A 24,856-nucleotide genomic window follows, 5' to 3' on the forward strand; every position below is an offset into this window, starting at 1 on the left:
TAAAGCAGGACGCACCAAGATCGCACAAGATCGATAAAAAAGTGTTCAGATGAAGCAGATGCGAAGCCACAGGACTGTTTTGCTAGCACAGACAGGAATATATTCCTCGATTCCTCCGATGACATTGTGGAGTACACAACATCAGTCATTCGATTCATCAATAAGTGCATCGATGACGTTGTCCCCACAGTGACCGCACGTACATACCCCAACCAGAAGCCATGGATTATAGGCAGGATCCGCACTGAGCTAAAGGCTAGAGCTGCCACTTTCAAGGAGTCGGACTCTAACCCGGAAGCTTATAAGAAATCCCGCTATGGCCTCCGACGAACCATCAAACAGGCAAAGCGTCAATACAGGACTAAGATCGAATCGTACACACCGACTGACTCTTATCGGATGTGGCAGGGCTTGCAAACCATTACAGACTACAAAGGGAAGCACAGCCGAGAGCTGCCCAGTGACATGAGCCTACCAGACAAGCTAAACTACTTCTATGCTCGCTTTGAGGCAAAGAACACTGAAACATGCATGAGAGCACCAGCTGTTATGGGAAGACTGTGTGATCACGCTCTCTGCAGCCAATGTGAGTAAGATCTTTAAACAGGTCAACATTCACAAGGCCGCAGGGCCAGATGGATTACCAGGACGTGTACTGCGAGCATACGCTGACCAACTGGTAAGTGTCTTCAATGACATGTTCAACCTCTCCCTGTCCGAATCTGTAATACCAACATGTTTAAAGCAGACCACCATAGTGCCTGTGCCCAAGAACACTAAGGTAACCTGCCTAAATGACTACTGACCCATAGCACTCACGTCTGTAGCCATGAAGTGCTTTGAAAGGCTGGTCATGGCTCACATCAACATCATCATCCCAGAAACCCTAGACCCACTCCAATTTGCATGCCACCCTAACAGATTCACAGATGATGCATTCTCTATTGCACTCCACACTGCCCTTTCCCACCTGGACAAAAGGAACACCTATGTGAGAATGCTATTCATTGACTACAGCTCAGCGTTCAACACCATAGTGCCCTCAAAACTCATCAATAAGCTAAGGACCCTGGGACTAAACACCACCCTCTGCAACTGGATCCTGGACCTCCTGACGGGCCGCCCCCAGGTGGTAAAGGTAGGTAACAACACATCCGCCATGCTGATCCTCAACACAGGGGGCCCTCAGGGGTGTGTACTCAGTCCCCTCCTGTACTCTCTGTTCACTCATGACTGCACGGCCAGGCACGACTCCAACACCATCATTAAATTTGCCGATGACACAACAGTGGTAGGCCTGATCACAGACAACGACGAGACAGCCTATAGGGAGGAGGTCAGAGACCTGGACGCGTGGTGCCCGGACAACAACCTCTCCCTCAACGTGGTCAAGACAAAGGAGATGATTGTGGGCTACAGGAAAAAGAGGACCGAGCACGCCCCATTCTCATCGACGGGGCTGCAGTGGAGCAGGTTGAGTGCTTGAAGTTCCTTGGTGTCCACAGCACCAACAAACTAACATGGTCCAATTACACCAAGACAGTCGTGAAGAGGGCATGACAAAACCTAATCCCCCTCAGGAGACTGAAAAGATTTGGAATTGGTCCTCAGATCCTCAATAGGTTCTACAGCTGCACCATCGAGAGCATCCTGGCTGGTTGCATCACTGCCTAGTATGACAACTGCTCGGCCTCCGACCGCAAGGCACTACAGAGGGTAGCGCGAACGGACCGGTACATCACTGGGGCCAAGCTTCCTGCCATCCAGGACCTCTACCAGGCATTGTCAGAGGATGGCATTAAACATTGTCAAAGACTCCAGCCACCCTAATCATAGACTGTTCTCTCTGCTAAGGCACAGCAAGTGGTACCGGAGCGCCAAGTCTAGGTCCAAGAGGCTTCTAAACAGCTTCTACCCCCAAGCCATAAGACTCCTGAACATCTAGTCAAATGGCTACCCAGACTATTTGCATTGCCCCCCACCCCTCTCCCCCTCTTTACACCACTGCTACTCTCTGTTGTAATCTATGCATAGTCACTTTAATAACTCTAGCTAAATGTACATACTACCTCAACTAACCAGTGCCACCGCACATTGACTCTGTATCGGTACCCCCCTGTGTATACTGTAGTCTCGCTATTGTTATTTTACTGCTGCTCTTTAATTACTTGATACTTTTATCTCTTATTCTTATCCATATTTTTTTTTAACTGCATTGTTGGTTAGGGGCTCGTAAGTAAGCATTTCACTGTGAGGTCTACACCTGTTGTATTCGGCGCATGGGACTAATAAAATTTGATTGGATTTTAAAATGAGCTTAAAGGATGAAAGTAATTTAAAAAAGGATTCCTCATATTTTATCCCCTTTGTTTATCTGTCAAAACAACTAGATTTACGTGTTGAGTCTTCCTCTTTTGTTGAGGAGTGTGACAGATTACTTTCTTTACTGTTGCAGCTGCATAGAGAATCAAAAATAATTGCAGGTTGAGACAGAGATGTTCTGGTGGTGAGTCAATATAATTGCGAAACTGTTGGTTACTGGAAATTCCACAGGCTTGTGCTAATGTACACTGAGTATACAAAACACTTAGGACACCTTCTCTTTCCATGACATAGTCTGACTAGGTGAATCCTGGGGAAAGCTATGATCTCTTATTTATGTCACTTGTTAAATCCACTTCAATCAATGTTGATGAAGGAGAGGAGACAGGTTAAAGAAGGATTTTTAAGCCTTGAGCAGGGTATGGTAGGTGCCAGGTTTGTGTCAAGAACTGCAACGCTGCAGGGTTTTTCAAGATTTAAGAATGGTCCACCACCCAAATGACATCCAGCCACCTTGACACAACTGTGAGAAGTATTGGAGTCAACATGGGCCAGCATCCCTGTGGAACGCTTTCGACACCTTGTAGAGTCCAAGGGGTGGGGGCGGGGGATGTGCTCTTAATGTTTTGTACACTCAGTGTATTTACTTACATACAGTGCAGACAGACAGACAGCCAGGCAGGAAAACAGGCAGACAGACAGACATGCAGAAAGACAGACAGTAAGACAGACTCATTTATCTGCATTGTGTGTACAGATATAAGACATTTTTAAACTACCAGATGTTCTGTACCAGACATCCCCACATTCACCTCTTCACCTCATGGCTTTCGATCACTAAGATCTTTAATGAAGATTCCTCTTAACATTTATTACGGAAGATTCCATTCAATTTACAGGCCTAAAGTTTATACTCAATTATCATCACTGAGGCTTTCACAGGCTGGTCACACGAATGCATTCAAGCACAGACAGTTCACGGCCATTATGTTTGTACATCGCAGATTTGTCCCTCAATTTAGCACACTCACCCCAGCAGGCCTCATAATTATGTTTTTAGTACCACCTTTTCTTGATCTGGGAGGTACCCCGCATGATCTAGTTTTATAACCATCCAGGTTGAGTAAGGTGACGCTCGATGATGCATCCTAGATCTTCTCCCAGTCTATTGGATTTATATCTATGTTCTCAGAAGATCACAATGGACTTGCTCAACTCAAGATGCCAGGCTCTGTATTGTATCAATCTGCTCTGTCATATCATGATTCGGATGTCCTGACCACACTTTAAGATATCCTTCCGCCAGGCAATTTCTTTGAGTGCACGGAAATGGCTAAAGTTATCCATCAAATATGTAGACAGCGTCTGAGACAGCTGCCGAAGGAGTGTCCCCCCTCACAGATTCCATTGAGTCCTACTCACCATGTTTTCTCATCTATTCACAGGTACCCAGGTGGGCGTAACGGACAGGTTATGGGGCTACGGCGCTGGAGGGGCCCCATAAGAGAGCCAGGCCCCATAGGGGAGGAGCCCAAGGAGAATGGAGTGGAGGAGAACGGCCTCAGTGACCCCGCAGTGACCCCTGAGGAGCCACTGTCCGAGCCCCTGCCTGAGAGACCCCAGCAGTGGTCTGTGACAGAGAACGGCCTGAGGAAGAGCCCTGCACTAACGCTGCATAGGCAACAGAGCCTGGTCATCCTTACAGGTGGGTGACGTGGTCAGACACATACACACACAGAATGGTACACACATATTCATGTTAATAGTCATATACACACTCGTATACACACAATCAGGCAGGAATACCATACACACATTCAGTATGCTAAATACACTATATATAAAAACATTTGTGGATTTGGATATTTCAGCCACACCTGTTGTTGACAGGTGTATAAAATCGAGCATACAGCCATGCAATCTCCATAGACAAACATTGTCAGAATGGCCTTACTGAAGAGCTCAGTGACTTTCAATGTGGCACCGTCATAGGATGCCATCTTTCCAACAAATCAGTTTGTCAAATTTCTGCCCTGCTAGGGCTGCCCCGGTCAATTGTAAGTGCTGTTATTGTGAAATGGAAATATCTAGGAGCAACAACGGCTCAGCTGCGAAGTGGTAGGCAACACAAGCTCACAGAACGAGACCGCCGAGTGCTAAAGCGCATAGCGCGTAAAAATCGTCTGTCCTCGGTTGCAACACTCACTACCAAGTTCCAAACTGTCTCTGGAGGCAACGTCAGCACAAGATCTGTTCGTGTGGAGCTTCATGAAAAGGGTTTCCATGGCTGAGCAGCCGCACATAAGCCCGCCGCCATTGGACTCTGTAGCATCGAAAACGTGTTCTCTGGAGTGATGAATCACGCTTCACTATCTAGCCATTCCTACGGATGAATCTGGGTTTGGCGAACACTACCTGCCCCAATGTGTAGTGCAAACTGTAAAGTTTGGTGGAGGAGGAGTAATGGTCTGGGGCTGTTTTTCATGGTTTGGGCTAGGCCCCTTAGTTCCAGTGAAAGGAAATCTTAACGCTACAGCGTTCAATGACATTCTAGATGATTCTGTGCTTCCAACTTTATGGCAACAGTTTGGGGAAGGCCTTTTCCTGTTCTAGTATGACAATGCCCCCGTGCACAAAGCGAGGGTCATACAGAAATGGTTTGTCGATCGGTGTGGAAGAACTTGACTGGACTGCACAGAGCCCTGACCTCAACCCCATCAATCACCTTTGGAATGAATTGGAACACCGACTGTGAGCCAGTCCTAATCGCCCAACATCCGTGCCCGACCAATGCTCTTGTTGCTGAATGGAAGCAAGTCCCCCCAGCAATGTTTCAACATCTAATGGAAAGCCTTCCCAGAAGTGTGTAGGCTGTTATGGCAGCAAAGGGGGGACCAACTCCATATTAATGTCCATGATTTTGGAATGAGATGTTCGACAAGCAAGTGTCCACATACTTATGGTCATGTAGTGTATGTGTGTGCGACCAATCAAATTTCTGTTTGATTTGTGTATGTGTTTTATGTGCAGAGCCAGAGAGAGACAACGATCTGAGGATTTCCACAGTGAAGACCCAGGAATTCCTCCAAGGCAACGTGGTGAGGGAGAGTGCAGAGGGCACTGGCACCGTGGAGTAAGTATTTATCAGACATAGGACTGTTGCGGTGACCGTATTACCGCCACACCTGTGCTGAGTACACTGTACCAACCAGGATGGGAACGGCCGCATAAATATTTTTGCTTTCAGAGTCATCGTCGCCCTGGTGCTTAAGCCAGTTGTTTTACTAACTGTCATCTCGTAAACTTTCCTTGACTTTGAATTAGATCATTATCACAATTAACTGTTCAGTAGGCATGTACAATCATTGTGTGTTTGGGAAGGGTTCTCTGACATATCTTTTACTGTAAAAGTCATGCAATCATATAGGACCAATCATCAGTTAGAGATACCATATTAGGATTTACCCCAGGTTTACTGTGGCCAGGGTACACTTCACAACACCAGCTTTGTTAAGGAATGTTTGTTTGATTGTTTCTATTCTATGTACTCTACGTTTCTAGTTGTAGTCTAGCATGTCCCTCTAATCACTCTGACATCAAGAAGAATGTATTTGAAAATCTAATCAAACACTTCATGAGAGACCATGAGCTCATGTTGCACAACATTTCCATAGGCTATTTAATTGTGTGAGAAAACAGAATGATGGCCTCTATTAAAAATAGGATCCCATCAGCTTGTATAGGCTAGGCCTACTATATTTTTTTCTCAACTTTCCTAATATTAAGCACATTGCTTCTCTTTACAACAGTATAGCCTTCCTGGCTAGCATAAAAAAATGAAGCATAGGAAAAGCGTCCTCCATTCGCTATTTAAGTGCAGAGAAACATGTATTTTTTCCCTGCCCGTTTCGAGACAAGTGCATAATTATGGTCCATTCTGAATCAAAACAAATTTCACACACATATTATTGCGTAAAAAAAAGTTTGGGGATGGTAGTGGTTGCATTAATTTGGAATCTATCACATCCCACAACTGTCCCAGACTATGTTTGGAATGTTTATTTATTGCACATTATAGAATAAGTCAACTTTTGTACAATGGGGGAGGGTAGATTGACATAGGCTAGTGCTTTTGCTTGTCGTTAGGCCTACTCATCTTGTTGGCTGACGAAAAGTAAATGTGGACAGTTCTTCCAATATCTTCAATATGCACCTGGGAATTGGATAAGAATGCGTGCAGTTGCGTCCCCGATGTGTCTGTCTTCACTTGTAGCCTCTGAGAAAGACCCGATCACGTGATGGAGAAGTGCTTCGGAGCACGTAGCACTTAGAGAAAAGGGAATTATAATTATTATATTTAGCCCAAGGGCACAACAGTCACTGGCCGCAAAAGGCATGGATTTTTAAGAGTGCATTACAGTCACACAAAGGGGATGCCGCCGGGAAATTTGAGGCATTATCAAGTGCTTGCCAAATTGTGAATGAGAGACTGATGAAGTGTGTACAGCCTGTGCAAAAAGAACAAAGCAGAGCTCATGCCTTTCAAGCAACTTTTTTTCAAATCATCATTAGAGTGGCATCATGCATCCTTACAATGTATTAAAAATCTAAACATATAGCCCAATGTTTGAAGAACAACTAAAGGTACATTAATAACTAAATTAAGAATATAGGAGTACCTATTTCTTTGTTAACTGCTCAACACAGAATAGCTGCATATGCACACTCCCTCAAATCATTTGGAGAAAATATAATTTCTAGTTTATTCAGCTTTATTCTATTGTATTCTTCATACTATAAAATAATGCCACGGAATTCTAAGCACATCTTGTCTGCTAAATGAACTAGTGTAGCCCACAGTCATATGGCATAGTCATATGGTCAACTCAGAGTATGCTATTCTGTTCTTGTGAAATAGACTAAAAAGAAATATTCATCATGTTTCTTTATACCTGTCTAAAATAAAGAATGGATTTATTGTTAAAGTGTAGGCTATATTACATGGATGTATTAGACTTTTTCGAGATGTTCCAAAGGTCTGCATCAGTGGCTTGTAGGCTATGTGTGGAAGCCAGCAGATGCTAAATGTGTTTAGGTTAATTAATGGTCAGTTACTGTGAGACCGACAGTTATTTGGTTGACAATCACCGGCTGATGAAATTTCATGATCGTCACATCCCTTATCAGACCTATTAATCGTGATTGTTGACCCAATGTCACCGCCTGCTTCAGTCAGTGTGAAAAGTAATCGTTCCTTAGTGTCAGAGAGTGTCAACTACAATGAAGGGAGCAGGGATGCTTTACTTATGTTATTCAAGAGACTATTATGGGATATATTTTCAAACTGTTAAATGAGGTATTCTAAATATAATTCAGGGCACATTTTTTTACCACTTTCGGTAGCAGCTGACACATCTTTCACATGAACCACCTTTCTGTGTGTATTGTCTTTGTTAGACTAATGATGACACCAAGAGACACTCCCATTTTCCCTCCCTTAGCGAACATCTAGTCCGAGAGACAAGATGCGCAGACACGCACACACACACCCACAGGGAAGTACCTCTGCATGCCTAAGCCAGGAGTGATTAACAGCAGTATATTCAGTTGCGAAATGTGGCATAAATTTGGCATGAGCTCTCGTTCTGGGGGTTGTTGGGAATCTTTCTCATTGAGAGACATTCCTTAATAAGCTTCATTAGATGTGGAGACATCGGCGTTTCCCAAGAGGGAGTGGCGTCTGTCATTCCTAAATTCTTTGGGCACACATCAGGTGTTAAAACCGCACACTGTACCAAACGGGATGGGAACGGCCGCATAAAAATGTTTGCTTTCAGAGTCATCGTCGCCCTGGTGCTTAAGCCAGTTGTTTTACTAACTGTGTCATCTCGTAAACTTTCCTTGACTTTGAATTAGATACTTATCACAATTAACTGTTCAGTAGGCATGTACAATCATTGTGTGTTTGGGAAGGGTTCTCTGACATACCTTTTACTGTAAAAGTCCCACCCATACAATCATATAGGACCAATCATCAGTTAGAGATACCATATTAGGATTTACCCCAGGTTTACTGTGGCCAGGGTACACTTCACAACACCACACCAGCTTTGTTTAAGGAATGTTTGTTTGATTGTTTCTACACATGTACTCTACGTTTCTAGTTGCCGTCTAGCATCTATTGCCTTTTAAAACCGAACCCATTGTTTTCCCAACCCCCCCCCCCCTCCAGGACGGACAGGATCGACAAGGTGATTAAGCAGTGGGAGGGCTCCTTCTTCAAGGGGAACCCCAAGCTGCGGAAGAAGTCGGTGTCGCTACGATTCGACCTGCACATGGCGGTGGCAGACGAGGGCTGCGCCCAGACCAAGCAGGACAGCCTGCCCGACGTGGAGGTCCGCCTGGTGATGAAGAGGTCCCGCAGTATCCCCACCATCGCGGCAAATGTCGAGGCAACAGTGTAGTCGAGGCAACAGTATACCCATCATTGATAGGTGATATCATCATTGAATTGCCTCCCTCATAAATGTTGTGATCTGGCAACAGCATCCCTACCCTTGACAGTGATATCACCGTGATATCAGCATTGCTTCCCATTGACCTAGGCTGAAGATGGGAAGGTTAAGACAATTAAGACATTCCATGCGGAAGCGTTCAAAAAATTAACACATTCATGGGACCGACCAGGTCCATTAATAACTATTAGCGCCATTGCTAACTAGCAACACTGGTCCCATGAATTGCAAAGAGTTATGAAATATTATAAACTGGTGGTTCGAGCCCTGAATGCTGATTGGCTGACAGCTGTGGTATATCAGACCATATACCACGGGTATGAAAACATTTGTTTTTACTGCTCTAATTACATTGGTAACCAGTTTATAATTGCAATAAGGCACCTCTGGGTTTGTGGTATATGCCAATATACCACGGTTAAGGGCTGTGTCCAGGCACTCTGCATTGCGCATAAGAACAGCCCTTAGCCGCTGTGTATTGGCCATATACCATACCTCCTCGGGCCTTATTGCTAAATTAGAATCCTCTTGTACTAACCTGTATATTTTGAACCTAGCCATTGACCAGAGTGGTATTGTTATGCCATCAAAGTTCCTGCAACTCCACTATCACCCACAATCATCATTGTGACATAAGCATTACCAGCAGCCATTTTGCAACCCCCATGACCAAACCATCCACAGAAGACCACGTACATGAGGGGTTAATGTGTGTTTCATTTGATATATCAGCATTTCTTAATCATGTGTAAAAGTAGAAAGTCATATTGCCTACTCACGATGTTGCCATCCAAGGCAAATGTGACTAAATGCCATGTTCAAGAGATTTCCCCTGTGGTCAATAATACATGATACCAGTATATAGTACTCACTGTAGTCACCACATTTAACAAATGTATAATCCAACCATCCCTCGGTAACAACTAACACTTTATACAGGTGGTGAAAAATATAAACATGGGAAAAGGCTGAGCCATCAGAGTTGTGTGGCATTCTACTGTGGACTATTTAAGGGTGGTTGTTTTCTTCTCAACTCGCTGTGTGTAAAATGCGAATGGTTTTGCTATGCAGTCATGGATCAACCCAGCACTGACAGTTTGCCTATGGCTGAAACCTGTACTTCGGGCTTTTTCCTTATAATGCTGTAAATCAACTGTAGTCTATATATTATCTATATATGGACAAAGCCAAAACAAAGCAACGAAGTTAGAAATGTACAGTAAAACAAATTAGCTATTTATTTCCCCCCACACTGCTCACTGTGACCCGAAATTGCAGTGAGGCTTCTTCCTGGAGAGCAACCCTCCTGTAGGTTTTCGTTTCAACCCCAGTTGTAACTAACCTGATTCAGTTTATCAACCAGCTAATTATTAGAATCAGGTGCGCTAGATTAGGATATGAGCGAAAACCTACAGGGCGGAAACTCTCCAAGGGTTGGAGACGGAGAGCCCTTTTCTAATCTAACCCCGCCTCTTGTATCGCAGAGATATACCCTGGTTTAGCCAGCAGGGGCCGGTATTTGTAAATAGTTGCTCTACAGTATCCCGAATGCTTTATTTTGGTATTGTTGTGTCGTATACATCATATCTATATGACTGATTACACTCTATAAGACAATATCTTTATTTAATTTTTTTGCTATGTTTTTGAGTTGGCACCAAATATATGACGCGAAGATAATACCATTGTGCATTGCAGTTGGTTCCTTCATGTGTACAAATGTTAAAAACAATGATCTTCTATGCAGTTCTTCATGCGCTTGATTTGCTCTGCTTCGTGGAGTACTTGGGACTAAATCTTCTTTTCGTTTTTGGAGCTCTAACTTTAGAATGAAGAATTACGCTTTTATCTAACAATGTATTCATTTAAATAAAACACCAAAAACGCTGTCTTCAGTGGGTTTTTTTATAAATATAGAACAGTATATTTCTCTAGTCATGGGTTTTTGTACAAATGCTGCACATTTTTCAGAGATAATGTATTTTCACAGAGTCATATTATTTCATGTATTTCAAGATTCTTTAATGTATTTGGCAGGTATGTGTTTGGGGTATGGGTGCAGCCTGCAGGGATATTAAAGATCCCATTACGGGACAAGACACAAACATTCTTGTCACTAAGTTCATTATTATCCTAAATATAAAATAAATATGACAATATGAAATAGATACGTTTTGTATTCAATACACAATAATATACATCTGACAAAATAGATATGATAATGTTAGTGCAGGAAAAAATATAATTATTGTCATGAAGCATAGCAATAGGCTATACATAATCAAATTACCCATATTAGGGCCCAATTCTAACTTGCATGCCCATAAATCGCATTTTCTCATGCATTAGTGTAAATGGGAGAGTTGTGCCAAAATGCAAGTGACACATGGATCTCAAGTTAGAATTTGTCCCTGCAGATTTAGAATTACACAGACTCTGTACTGGGTTTTGTTATTGGAAACGAGACTGAATATTCGTTCGCAGTCTGCATTGCTGTGGAATACGACCAATATCCCCAGCACCACAGCCGATTTCTCTCCAGGCCTGATCCGTGCGCATGTTGACCAGACTCTGCTCAATGGTTGTTGTTGGCAATTTGTCTGCCTATTGGCAATGTCAGCGATATCTTCGTTAGAAGAGTGTTTCAGCCTATGTAAAGGTGCCTATTGTATTTCTTTGCAGCTGCATACATCATTTGGATTTTCAAAATTGATAAAATCTCAAATCTAGTGCAAAGGCATTTTAGAAGCATTGCCTCTATAGCTAATACCGGACACTCATTCATTCTTCATCGCGCAGTCTTCTAAACTCCCGACTCCATTTAATGCCAAGATGTTTATATTTATTTCTGATTATACTTTTGTGATGCTTTTTGTGACGTGGATCATAATTACAGTTACAGACTATCAGGTTGCGTGACCCCTGTAATTTATTTACCTTTATTTTATTTAACTAGGCAGGTCAGTTAACAAATTCTTATTTTCAATGACGGCCTAGGAACAGTGGGTTAAATGCCTTGTTCAGGGGCAGAACGGCAGATTTGTACCTTGTCAGCACGGGGATTACGAATTTGCAACCTTTCGGTTACTAGTCCAACGCTCTAACCACTAGGTTACTCTAGCAATAGGCTAATGCCGTAATGTTGCGCGGAAAATACAACTAATGGGACGCAGAATTAAATGTATATCACACTCGCACAAATGCGACCAGTTATATTTCATATATGCATTTAATTTCTTTCACTAGCAAACGCTGGCACTTTAGAACCCACTGAATGTCCATCTTATGTTCACTAACGTTTACTTGAAACAATTAGTGTTTACCTTTCTACAACACACGGAGTCGAAAAGGGATTTGTCCATGTGTTTACGTGCAGCTGACAGTCGGCAAACCCAGCATCACAACAAACAGGAGGTGGGGCAGACACGGGGTAGCTACGTCGGGAAATTATGCATTAATCTCCATGTCTGTTGACACAAACTCCGTACATGTCTGTGTGTTGCAGCTCGAGAATCGGGATGTTAGATTTACTCAGTGGATTTATTTTTTATTAAAATGTTTTTTTTTAAATCCCCCCAAAAAATCAGGCCCTATTCATTTCTGCGTACTTTTAACTCGGATCTCGAACCACGGACAGAGAATTGACACATCAGAGTATCTGTATCAGGTCTGGCTCTGGGCGCCCTCGTTGACGGAAGTGATTTAAAGAGCTTCCAACATCCAGTCTGGTGATATTGTCTTATCTCACCTTCCCATACTGGACAGAGTGGGGTTATGGTTTGAAAATGATGCCCTGTGTCAACTCAATCGTCGGATTACAGGGCTGAAGAGGGTCGTATTCTGCGAAGACGTGGCACACATTCTCCATACCCGCTTCAGTGCCCTTTGCCACTATACCAAATATCCTGGAGGGGAAAAAAAGAATCAAAGTTGGATATTAGCCTACATTGTTGTTAGCTTTCATTCACAAATTATACCTATTATAATATGGGCAAATGCATGCTGAAGCTATCTAATAATGAATAACATTACCTTGCTGGTTTGGAACTCTTGTGCCACCTGTGAAGATAAGTGGTAGAATTTAGAGATTAAAACGATGTTTAAAATGGACAGGGAAACAGTCCAATCAGAGTGGACTTTATTTCTGATTTGTAGGCCCCATGTTTTTCCTGACCACATGACCTTACCAGGAAAAACTCAGGGCCCTGAAACACAAGCTTTTGAAAGAATCAACTCACAGTCTCTTGTCTGGATCTTCACCACTGTAGCTGAGCACGTGTGCAGGGTAATGACGTCTGAAGAAAAGTCTAATGGGAACACACACATTCATCGGATTTCATTTAATTAGGAAAGGTCTCACAAGTCATTACCATCATCAGCTGTAGAGTCATTGAACACTCAAAAGAAAATGTAATTCAGAAAAACTCCATAGTTTTCTTACTTTCTCTGGATGTCTGTCAAAGTGACACCTTTGGGTGACACCTTCAGGTTGACTATGGTGGGTGTGATGGTGCTCAGGTCCATCGTGAAGGTGGAGGACACAGCCTTTTGTACAGCACACGGCCCTGTCAACATCTCAGTGGGGATTGCACTCAGGTAGAGGAAATTGCAAGCTAGGGAGAAGACAAGGAAGATCATGAATTCATTTGAGAGAAGAGAAACCAGTGTGGTGCTTTTGATCACAGCTGTCTACTGCGGCATGCAGGAGAGGAGGACAACCACTACATTGTACTGCAGATTTCTACACTTACCAGTCATTCCCTAAATATTATAGGAGTCCAAATGCTGTGTGCAATGTAATCTACTATGACTGTTTATAATGTAGCATAATTGATTTAATGCAAGAAGTTGCAACATTGTTGTAGCTTGTGTTGCACTCATACCGCACTGTATAAAATCTGTCCACGTTAAGCAGATTCCTAATTAATAAGCAGGTGAGGAGTTTTTGTATGGGCTGCAATGAGAGAGTGTTGAATTTAGTCAATATAAACATGAATTGCTATTTTGATACGTGAGGCTTATTTGATCTGATATAAGTTTCATCATGTTTAGGTTGTTACGAGTGTACTGATATAACTGTTATTCACGTGACATCCTGGCAACTTTGAGAAAACGTTATATCAGAGTTGTCCCTGTTGAAATTCGAGACGGTCTATGCATATTGTTAGGCTTGCATAGAATCGTACTCTCCTTTGAACACAGGCGGTTGACGTCAACACCCCTCATCGAATATTCAAAGTAGTATTTAAATAACTAAATGTATCCACCAATCCAAATAGAGGAATATGTGGAAGCTTGACAGCGCGCCATTCCGCTCTGTGGACAACGAATCCAATTCCCGAGACGAATACATAGATATTTCGTCAATATCCAAATCTCTGGCTGTATCAAGAATACTGCGATGATCCAGATACTTGGCAGGAGTCACGAGGGGTCAGGTGATCACCTCACCTTTGAGCTTTCTTGGCATGCACTGCTTTGGAATCTCTAAAAAACATGCCACTTCGATTCAAGTGACTTTTTGTAGCAGGTTAGGAAAGCATTTTCGCTAACCTAATTCTCCTAACCAACTACACACAAGTAGTAGCTATATCAAAGAGGCGTGTTTTTAAGGAATCTCTGCATGGCTTACCTGAAGATGCCGTTCGCTGACTTTATAAATATTTAAATATGTTCCAAAAGTATATTACGGGGAAACTAACTTATAGTTGAACTGTAACAAGTTCAAGATAACCAATGCAGCAGTTTTCATCCTTTACGGAAAAAATGTGCAGTCAGAGTGCAGTATAACTACAGTATGCTGCAATTCTTTCTGCTAAAATACCAGTCAACTGCATTTACTGTACTTTTACTGCTGTACAAAACTGCAATATTTTTTTGTAAGGGCAAGTTTACTCAGGTAAGCCACTAATATTACAATGAAATGCTGGCTACTATAGCTAGCTAGCTTGGAATACTTCTCTAGCCAGTCACCATTAAGGCCTACCAAACATGTTCATGAAATATGATGTTGTTGCATGTTATTCCTTAGAGACAGAATAATATAAAACTATCTAGCTGATTGGCGAATTGATACCACAACTCGATAACCTAATGATGAACGGTGGGTGCACAATTCTCACCTGTCTTGGTCTTGTCTTCTGGTGCTGACCTTGTTCCCTCCTGTCCTTTGTTCAGATCTGTAGACCAAACAGATACAGTTGAAGTCGGAAGTTTACATACACCTTAGCCGAATACATTTAAACTCAGTTTTTCACAATTCATGACATTTAACCCTAGTAGAAACTCCCTGTATTAGGTCAGTTAGGATCACCACTTTATTTTAAGTATGTGAAATGTCAGAATAATAGTAGAGAGAATGATTTATTTCAGCTTTTATTTCTTTCATCACATTCCCACTGGGTCAGAAGTTTACATACACTCAATTAGTATTTGGTAGCATTGCCTTTGAATTGTTTAACTTGGGTCAAACGTTTCTGGTAGCCTTCCACAAGCTTCCCACAATAAGTTGGGTGAATTTTGGCCCATTCCTCCTGACAGAGCTGGTGTAACTGAGTCAGGTTTGTATGCCTCCTTGCTCGCACACGCTTTTTCAGTTCTGCCCACAAATGTTCTATAGGATTCAGGTCAGGGCTTTGTGATGGCCACTCCAATACCTTGACTTTGTTGTCCTTAAGCCATTTTGCCACAACTTTGGAAGTATGCTTGGGGTCATTGTCCATTTGGAAGACCCATTTGTGACCAAGCTTTAACTTCCTGACTGATGTCTTGAGATTTTGCTTCAATATATCCACATAATTGTTCTTCTTCATGATGCCATCTATTTTGTGAAGTGCACCAGTCCCTCCTGCAGCATAGCACTCCCACAACATGATGCCGCCACCCCCGTGCTTCACGTTTGGGATGATGTTCTTCGGCTTGCAAGCCTCCCCCTTTTTCCTCCTAACATAACGGTGATCATTATGGCCAAACAGTTCTATTTTTGTTTCATCAGACCAGAGGACATTTCTCCAAAAAGTACAATCTTTGTTCCCATGTGCAGTTGCAAACTGTAGTCTGGCTTTATGGCGGTTTTTGGAACAGTGGCTTCTTCCTTGCTGAGCAGCCTTTCAGGTTATGTCGATATAGGACTCGTTTTACTGTGGATATAGATTCTTTTGTACCCGTTTCCTCCAGCATCTTCACAATGTTCTTTGCTGTTGTTCTGGGATTGATTTGCACTTTTCGCACCAAAGTACGTTCATCTCTAGGAGACAGAACGAGTCTCCTTCCTGAGCGGTATGACGGCTGTGTGGTCCCATGGTGTTTATACTTGCTTACTATTGTTTGTACAGATGAACCTGGTACCTTCAGGCATTTGGAAATTGCTCCCAAGGATGAACCAGACTTGTGGAGGTTACAATTTATTTTCTGAGGTCTTGGCTGATTTCTTTTGATTTTCCCATGATGTCAAGCAAAGAGGCACTGAGTTTAAAAGTAGGCCTTGAAATACATCCACAGGTACACCTCCAATTGACTCAAATGAGTCATTTGATTTTTTGGAATTTTCCAAGCTGTTTAAAGACAAAGTCAACTTGGTGTATGTAAACTTCTGACTCACTGGAATTGTGATACATTGAATTATAAGTGAAATAATCTGTCTGTAAGCAATTGTTGGAAAAGTTACTTGTTTCATGCACAAAGTAGATGTCCTAACCGACTTGCCAAAACTATAGTTTGTTAACAAGAAATTTGTGGAGTGGTTGAAAACTAGTTTTAAACTCCAACCTAAGTGTATGTAAACTTCTGACTTCAACTGTACTATTTAATTGCCTGGTTTAGAAATAAAAAGGTTGTCTTATATGTGGAATATGCTATTATTCACATCATCATAAAATGTATGTAAACATCATCTGTGGCTTGTTGCCTAATAGATTTAGGCTATTCGTTAAAGTATTATAGCATACCATGTGACTGGAGCAGAAGTTTGCAGGGTAGGGCATATGCAGTGACGGTGTGTTGGAAGACCAGGGCAGACAGACTACCTGCAAGGGGATTAAAAAAAAAACAGTCCAATTGTTTTAACTTAAAGTGGTTGAATGTGCATATCAAATGATAAAGTATTCATGTTGTTTCAAGGAATGTCCACAAGAGGGCATGGGTGATCTTTCTGAGTCATGGCATTGCGTCCGTGCACCAGAGTAGCCTTGAGGATCCAATCCAACGACAAAGCAACCTCAACATCACAAATGTGTTTGAGATCTGCATAGATTATCACAATCAGACTCAACTGTTGTTTTTCTATAGAGTGATTGTTTGAGTTGCGGTACAGCCAATATAAATCTCATCTACTTTCATTCTTTCTTACAGGACATAGGATAGAAGCCCACATCTCTCAAAGCCCTGAAAAGAAAACGTCTCCATCCCTCCGCCTCCCAGTTTTCAGGACACAGACCAGACATGGCTGACTCAAGTCTTGTGATTCATGCTTCTCCTAAACCAGGGTGTGGGCCTTTTATCAAGATTGTTTACCATGAATATGAGCAATCTGTCAAAGAAGTGTGGGATTGATAGATTGTCACACTATGAATAAACAAAGTTGACGTAGCCTACTTCTTACCGAAGTATGGTTCGTGTGAGGAGCCCTTGATACGGACGCCCTTGGCCGACGATTCAATGAGAAAGTGCCTCACGAGCTCTGAGCTGCCCTCCGCTACAATGAAGAAGCCAAGAGTCAGTAAAAGAGACAAGGCAGATAGGCAGTGTAGTATTTACTGAAAACGAATCTGATACTAGATATGACAGTTAGATAACAGATGGCTTTGATTCTACTGTGACTGTGGTATCGTTGATGATGTGGTGTTGTGATAATAGTGTAACATTGATAATAGTTACTACTGATATATATATATATATACGAAGCCAGGATTTAAACACCATAAAAACATTCCGGGTAATCAAATACTATTGAGTGTTTGCACTGCCACAGAGGTAGACATTATGAGTAATGAGTGGCCTCCGGTTGCACCACAGATTTCAGGATCAACACAGACCGACATTCCCACTCATGTTAGCAGCAGAGAGAGTTAGGTAAGACCTACCAGGTCTTTTCAAGACACACTGGTGTTGATCCTGGCATATAGTGTGCTTTAGTTGTGTATACTCTGTTTATAGGACTGTGTGATGTGGTGTGTGTGGTTATTCTGAGTAGCAGTGTTGAATGGTGAGAAGGACGTCAGGATTGTTTACCTGGTTGGCCAGTAGGGGATATATTGACAGGCACCTGGTCCACCTTCATAGCCAGCCCAAAGGAGCCTCTGAAGGACGTGCTGTCTCTCACCACGAAGGTCCCCGGCTCCTTATCTATCACTATGGCCTCAGCTACAATCACACAGGTACCACAGATACAGCTCAGATAGTGCAGGGCTTTCCCCATAGTCACCATTGTTTGTCACTCTGTTGTAGACCAAGTGTTAATAAAATAATTCATTTTAGTCTAAGATAAGCTTTTGTTTTCTGTTTAAACATACATTTGCTTTGCGTCTTTAAAACTTAATAAAGAACATAAAATGCAACAGCGTACATACAGTTTTTGCCAAATATATCGGCTCCCCATTTCTTCTCAAAATGCTTACCCTGAACTCTGTTGATGTGTGGGCGGAACCAGAACTGAGAGGTGTCCATGACAAACTTCATGGAGTGCTGGTTGCCTTGGAAATGGCCTTGTAAAGCTGAGGGACCATGAAAATAAAATGCACATGCTTTTATTATTGAATACGCACAAACCTTTTCCCAGCAGAGGGCACTGGACAGAGATTTTAGATTTTAAACGGATTGACGAGGATCATCATCATCAGGACTCACAGTGAGAGGGAGATGGCGAGGATGGCCTGGAGCTGGGCCTCTGCTTGATCTGTACGCCTGGGACCATTGCCTCTGGAGGTGACTGGGGGCTGAGCTCCCGCTCTGGAGCTCCGTTGACCAACACCACGGGGATGTCTGTCAGTGAACCGGCCAGGGAGGCAGGGCTGCTGTGAGGGCTGCTGTGGATCCCCTGGAAGTGGCCGAGTGGTGATGGGCCGGTCGGCGAGGGCTTGTTGGTGAACGGCCTGGTCAAGGACCTGGACACGTCGCTGTAGGAGCTGGATGTGCGGTAGAGGAGTAGAGACTCGGGGCTGTCGCCTTCACTGTCACTGAGCAAGGACTGATAGCTGTGGAAGAGAGATGAGTTGAAGAGAGAATGTGTTTACGGCACTGTGGAGTCCAGACAGAGGATTGATTGAGCTTTCAAGTGTCAATCTGTGACAACCCAAGTTAGTGTTGCTCTGTGGAGTCATGACTGGTCTAACTTGCCATTATCTTTGCATCAAACTCGGATATTAAAGTCATTTCCAAAAGCATGTATTAACAGAGTGTGAAGGAGTCTGACCTGCCCATCATGTAACTGGTTTCTGAGCCGGGCGACGTGGAGATCATCGAGACGGCACTGTTCCTGTGAGAGTGTGACATGCGCAGGGTGACCGGGGATGAACACATGCCCACCTCGCCTCCCTGCGTTGAGGGCAGCCGCCGGCGGACGACACTTCCACACGGCAGTGGGGGGCGAGAGGAGGCATCAGAGAACACCAGGGAGCTTTGGGGGCTGCACCTGGAGCCAGAAGCAGAGGACAGTGGGATGGGAATGCTGCAGGAGGGGGAGACGGAGGAGAAGGAGGTGGAGATGTTCCTTGGAGAACAGCTTCTGGGGACCAGCACACAGTTGGAGACGTCTTCATCTGGAGAGAAGTCATCTGGAGAGGAGAGAGGGAGAACGCCAGAGGAAGTTGGAGCAAATGGTGCTAAATATCAAATGGATAAAGGGAATGGAAAACCTACTAGGTCTATGCAATTTCTTATATTGTTAATGCTATGTTATCTCAGAGGAGAGAGGAGGAACAAACTGAGAGAAGCGTGAGAAAAGTATGATCAGTTGCTTAACCAGTGAATGAACTGAACTTCCCTATTCGGCGAGCAATAAGTCACACAATTCTTCGGATTTTTTTCTCCTGGTGTTTCTAACATACAGTCACTTACGAGAAGTGATCACACACATTCAGAGTTGGATGGTCTTTAACGTTTCCTTCCCCATAATATGAATGAGAAGTGTTGAAATAGTTGTTTTCCTATGGTCAAAAATCATATCCATTGCGTGCCGTTACAGATAAAATGTATTGCCTTTTCAAGTGCCACATACTCATAATCTGCAGTCAGAACAGATTGTGGAGACTCGTTTAATCTCATACGTGTACTCACTCATACATCCCATTCCTTTCCCTTCTATGGCTGTGTGTCTGTATTAGATGGGCGTGGCTTTATTATGTCAATACTACACTGAGTATACCAGACATTAAAAACATCTTCCTAGTATTGAGTTGTACCCCTCTTTTGCCCTCAGAACAGCCTCAATTCATCGGGGCATGGACTACAAGGCATCGAAAGCGTTCCACAGGGATGCTGGCCCATGTTGACTCCAATGCTTCCCACAGTTGTGTCAAGTTGGCTGGATATCCTTTGGGTGGTGGACCATTCTTAACCAGTGCCATCAATAAGGGATCATAGCTTTCATCTGGATTCACCTGGTCAGTCTATGTCATGGAAAGAGCAGGTGTTCGTAATGTTTTGTATACTCAGTGTATACCACACAAGTGTTTTCCTGGGAGGCTAAAGACAGAAGGTTGATATTCCTTCACGTCATGCAGGCTTTTACTTGTTCAAGTGAGTCCCAACCCTCCCTATTCAAGTACACCAAGCAAACACTGTGTTCCTGCTGTGAGGGTGAGAATGCAGTACTTTGCCATGGAGAATTTCCTAGAGAAGTTTCAACTTGTCCCCGCAAAAATTCTGGTTGACTGTATGATCTACCCGCCTGTCAGTAACGACGGGAACCTATTGAAATAGATGAGTCTGTTGCCCCATGCCACTGAGGTGAGGTGTCCTGTGGTCAGGGTGAGTGAGACGGGCGGGTCACTGTTATGTAGTGACTAGCGTTAACGTGGAACGGTGACTAGTACCAAGGGGGAGATCCGTTGATGAGTAGGTAGTAACAGTAACTATATCCATCACAATTACTGTGACCTCATTCACTACATCCCACGCCATTTATTCTTTGCTTTTCTAAGAATGAATACTTCTGTATATGGAATTGTGCTCACTTCTGTTTTTCAGTTGTTCAGACCATGTCAGATAGGGACTGTTAAAGGTTGGCTGTATTTAAAACACCACTGTGTGTCTGCCTCAGATGTTCTGAGTGTGGTATGTTTTTTGGTCTGGGCAGTAACCCCAGACAAATGTATTCTATTTTGTATCATTAAACTGATGTGAAATTAATGGGTGGATTTTTACATAGCCCCGGGCCATGGGTACATGAATGGGGCACAATGGAAGTTGTTATTCAAGGTTCTCAGGCTTGGTCTTCAGCCAACGTAACTGCAGATGTTTCTAGCCATGTTTTATGATGGAAAAGTACCCTAGGTCTGAACCCTTTCGTTGACTAAGTTGGACATTTTTCAATTTTCAAAACTGTTGAATTGAATGACGGAAAGTAATTCCGTAGGCGTAGGCCTACTGACAAAAAATATATGTAGATAAACTACAGTTTAACTACAGTTTACAGTTTAAGCACGTGAGTTTGTACTGTAGAAAGTAAATAGGCCTATATTATAGCATATGAATAAATATTGGGCTCTATATGCCCTCTCACTCATTGTCCTACCTGTGTGGAGGCTGCGGGACTGGGACCTCTTGTTGAAGTGCATGGGCTCAAACGTGGGGTCCAGTTCCAGAATGAGCTGGTTCAGGTTATCTAGGGAGATGTCCAGGTCGTCCTGTTCACTGCAACTCCCGTTGGGGTCCATCATGGCGCTCGGACTGCACCCCAGAGCCGCCACATGAGCAGAGTCCAGGCAGGTACTCTGACCCACCCTCAGAATGTGATTGGGTATTATGTGGGACATGGCTCCAGCTATAGGCATCACGTAAATCTCTGAAACAGACACACCAGTAGGATTAACTCACTCTAATATATCTATTGCTGTAAATATCATTCTTAGTACATATTGTGTAAATTCATCCGGTGCATATACAGTACCAGTCAGAAATTTGGACACACCTACTCATTCAAGGGTTTTTCTTTATTTTTTACTATTATCTACATTGTAGAATAATAGTGAAAACATCAAAACTATGAAAAAACACATATGGAATCATGTAGTAACCAAAAAAGTGTTAAACAAATCAAAATATAATTTACATTTGAGATTCTTCAAAGTAGCCACCCTTTGTCTTGACAGCTTTGCACACTTGGCATTCTCTCAACCAGCTTCACCTGGAATGATTTTCCAACAGTCTTGAAGGAGTTCCCACATATGCTGAGCACCTCTTGGCTGCTTTTCCTTCACTCTGTGGTCCAACTCATCCCAAACCATCTCAATTGGCCCAAGCAAGTCTCTTCTTATTATTGGTGTTCTTTAGTAGTGGTTTCCTTGCAGCAATGGTCTCCTCTGAACAGTTGATGTTGAGATGTGTCTGTTACTTGAACTGTTACTATGAAGCATTTATTTGGGCTGCAATCTGAGGTGCAGTTAACTCTAATAAACCTATCCTCTGCAGCAGAGCTAAATATGGGTCTTCCTTTCCTGTGGCGGTACTCATGAGAGCCAGTTTCATCATAGCACTTGATGGTTTTTGCGACTACACTTGACTGACCTTCGTGTCTTAAAGTAATGATGGACTGTCATTTCTCTTTGCGTTTTTGAGCTGTTCTTGCCATAATATGGACTACCAAATATGGCTATCTTCTGTATACCACCCCTACCTTGTCACAACACAACTGATTGGCTCAAACACATTAAGAAGGAAAGAAATTCCTCAAATTAAGGCACACCTGTTAATTGAAATACATTCCAGGTGACTACCTCATGAAGCTGGTTGAGAGAATGCCAAGAGTGTGCACAGCTGTCATCAAGGCAAAGGGTTGCTATTTGAAGAATCTCAAATAGAAAATATATTCTGATTTGTTTAACACTTTTTTGGTTTCATATGTGTTATTTCATAGTTTTGATGTCTTCACTATTGTTCTACAATGTAGAAAATAGTAAAAATAAAGAAAAACCCTGGAATGAGTAAGTGTGTCCAAACTTTTGACTGGTACTGTACATATAAATGGAATTTGGATTACTGTTACAGTGCTTTTTGGGTTGTTAATTGGATTTGTTCCCACATCCCATATTAAACTTTGATTTGATTTGATTAGCACAGGCGAGATCGCTAACATTAGGGTGTCAATGGGATGAATGGCGGTTATTGCACTGTGTCCGAACTGACCTAAATAGGACAGATGTGCCTACCCTACACTTGACCCTGCTACTGTACAAGTTATATTTACACTTTGCTAAAATGTACATGTATGTATACAAATCTACATTACAGATAAAAATGTTAAGTAACCCAGAGGGGAAAAGTTATTAAAACTGTCTGGTTGTAAGGAACGTAATTTCAAGTTGCCGACTAAGAAAAAGCTGTCAGTTGAAGGACATTGCAATTTGACAGAACCCAAGTAGAAGGCTCAGTACTAAAAGTTCAGACGTGGTACAGTAGATGATTTACACGTTTGTTTTAGGATTCACAACATATTCCTTGTGAATATTATCTTGACACAATGTCATTGTGTTGTGTGACACAATGTCATCTTGAGTCAAATAAGTTCAAATATCACTCTTCCACATTATGTGTGGACTCCACCCAGCGGTTCCCAGTCTCAATAGACTTGCAGCTGTCCCGTGAACTATAAGAACCCTCCACAAACTTTCATTGTATTGTTGATAGTATTGTCAACAAAGGTCAACTCTTTGTGAACCCAGTGAAAGGAGCTGCATCTAAATATGAGTAATACTTAATTATATGAGACCTGTTTACTGTTGGCTTAACAGCTACTGGCGATTAACAAATACTCATATCCTTCTTTTCAGGTTTTCTGCCTACCAGTTGTTTATCAATACTGTGGTTAATTAGCATCACACATGCAAGGGTATAGGTAAGGGCCATAGTCATTCTGTTTGACCTAGAAGTATGATGCAATCTCTTGTGAAAGTGAAAGGTTTGCTTACAGTGATAGTTGAGGAGATAAAGGAAGCAGTCAGAGGAAGGGTGTGTAGTGCGTAAGAGGGAGATCATAGACTCTACCCCCTCCTCCCCCTCGTCTCAGACAGGGCAAGGCACCCAGTGAGTCACAGGGCCAGAGGGAGTCGCCATGACAACACAGCCCTTGTTGTCCCCCCAACACTTCCATTGCTGATACAGCAATCAGAGACCATACGTATTCTATCCTGATTTTCCACTGGTATTTACAGCAATTAAAAGATGTGCAGATGTTACATCTAAGAACTGCTTCCTATTTTATTTACCCTTTATTTAACTATGCAAATCAGTTAACAAATTCTTATTTACAATGACGGCCTACCCCGGCCAAATCCTCCACTAACCCGTACGACACTGGGCCAATTATGCGCCGCCCTTTGGGACTCCTGATCACGGCCGGTTGTGATACAGCCCGGGATCAAACCAGGGTCTGTAGTGAGGCCTCTAGCACTGAGATGCAGTGCCTTAGACCCCTGCGCCACTCGGGAGGCCTTATAAAGACCCCCTTTAGTGTTGCTGTAGTGTACTGTAGCCTACTATTTCCACATTCCAGACATAGTGAGGAAAGTTGATGCCTGAGGCTCTCCGTTATGTGACACACTTCAAAAACATTCTATCAGCCTTAAGGGCAACACGTACTGTAGTTGCAGTAGCATGAGGTTGTAGCATTAGATTGCGACCCTGCGAAGGACGTCCAATCTCTATGTGTATGTGCAGGTAGCGTGTGCATGAGGTCCCAACCCACCTTCACCACGATACACTTAATACTTATAAGAATAATAGATATACACTACCGTTCAAAAGTTTGGGGTCACTTAGAAATGTCCTTGTTTAAAAAAAAATATTATAATAAAATTGTCCATTAA

General features: G+C 42.8%; 2 protein-coding genes across 2 annotated transcripts in view; one reads left to right on the plus strand and one right to left on the minus strand.

The window, feature by feature from the left end:
- The window catches only part of LOC120032719 (keratin, type I cytoskeletal 18-A-like), a 30,495-nt gene extending 21,341 nt beyond the window's left edge, over positions 1-9,154 (plus strand). Inside the window, exons 7-9 of the mRNA XM_038978909.1 lie at positions 3,768-4,027; positions 5,353-5,455; positions 8,555-9,154. Of these exons, the coding sequence (XP_038834837.1) occupies positions 3,768-4,027; positions 5,353-5,455; positions 8,555-8,786 (595 nt within the window). The 3' untranslated portion in view covers positions 8,787-9,154. The remainder of the gene's footprint in view (positions 1-3,767; positions 4,028-5,352; positions 5,456-8,554) is intronic.
- A 2,721-nt stretch (positions 9,155-11,875) lies between these two features.
- On the minus strand, positions 11,876-21,826 carry LOC120032720 (tensin-4-like). The gene is made up of 12 exons (XM_038978910.1): positions 21,568-21,826; positions 19,246-19,606; positions 18,681-19,027; positions 18,452-18,547; positions 18,066-18,197; positions 17,437-17,529; positions 16,784-16,861; positions 14,960-15,016; positions 13,279-13,450; positions 13,076-13,144; positions 12,870-12,896; positions 11,876-12,742 (listed from the first exon to the last, which is right to left on the minus strand). Exons 1-12 carry the CDS (start codon positions 21,824-21,826, stop codon positions 12,610-12,612), a joined length of 1,824 nt encoding a protein of 607 aa, XP_038834838.1. The 3' UTR covers positions 11,876-12,609.
- Positions 21,827-24,856: the final 3,030 nt, after the last annotated feature.

This window comes from Salvelinus namaycush, chromosome 39 (genome assembly GCF_016432855.1).
Source record: "Salvelinus namaycush isolate Seneca chromosome 39, SaNama_1.0, whole genome shotgun sequence".
Lineage (NCBI taxonomy): Eukaryota > Metazoa > Chordata > Actinopteri > Salmoniformes > Salmonidae > Salvelinus > Salvelinus namaycush.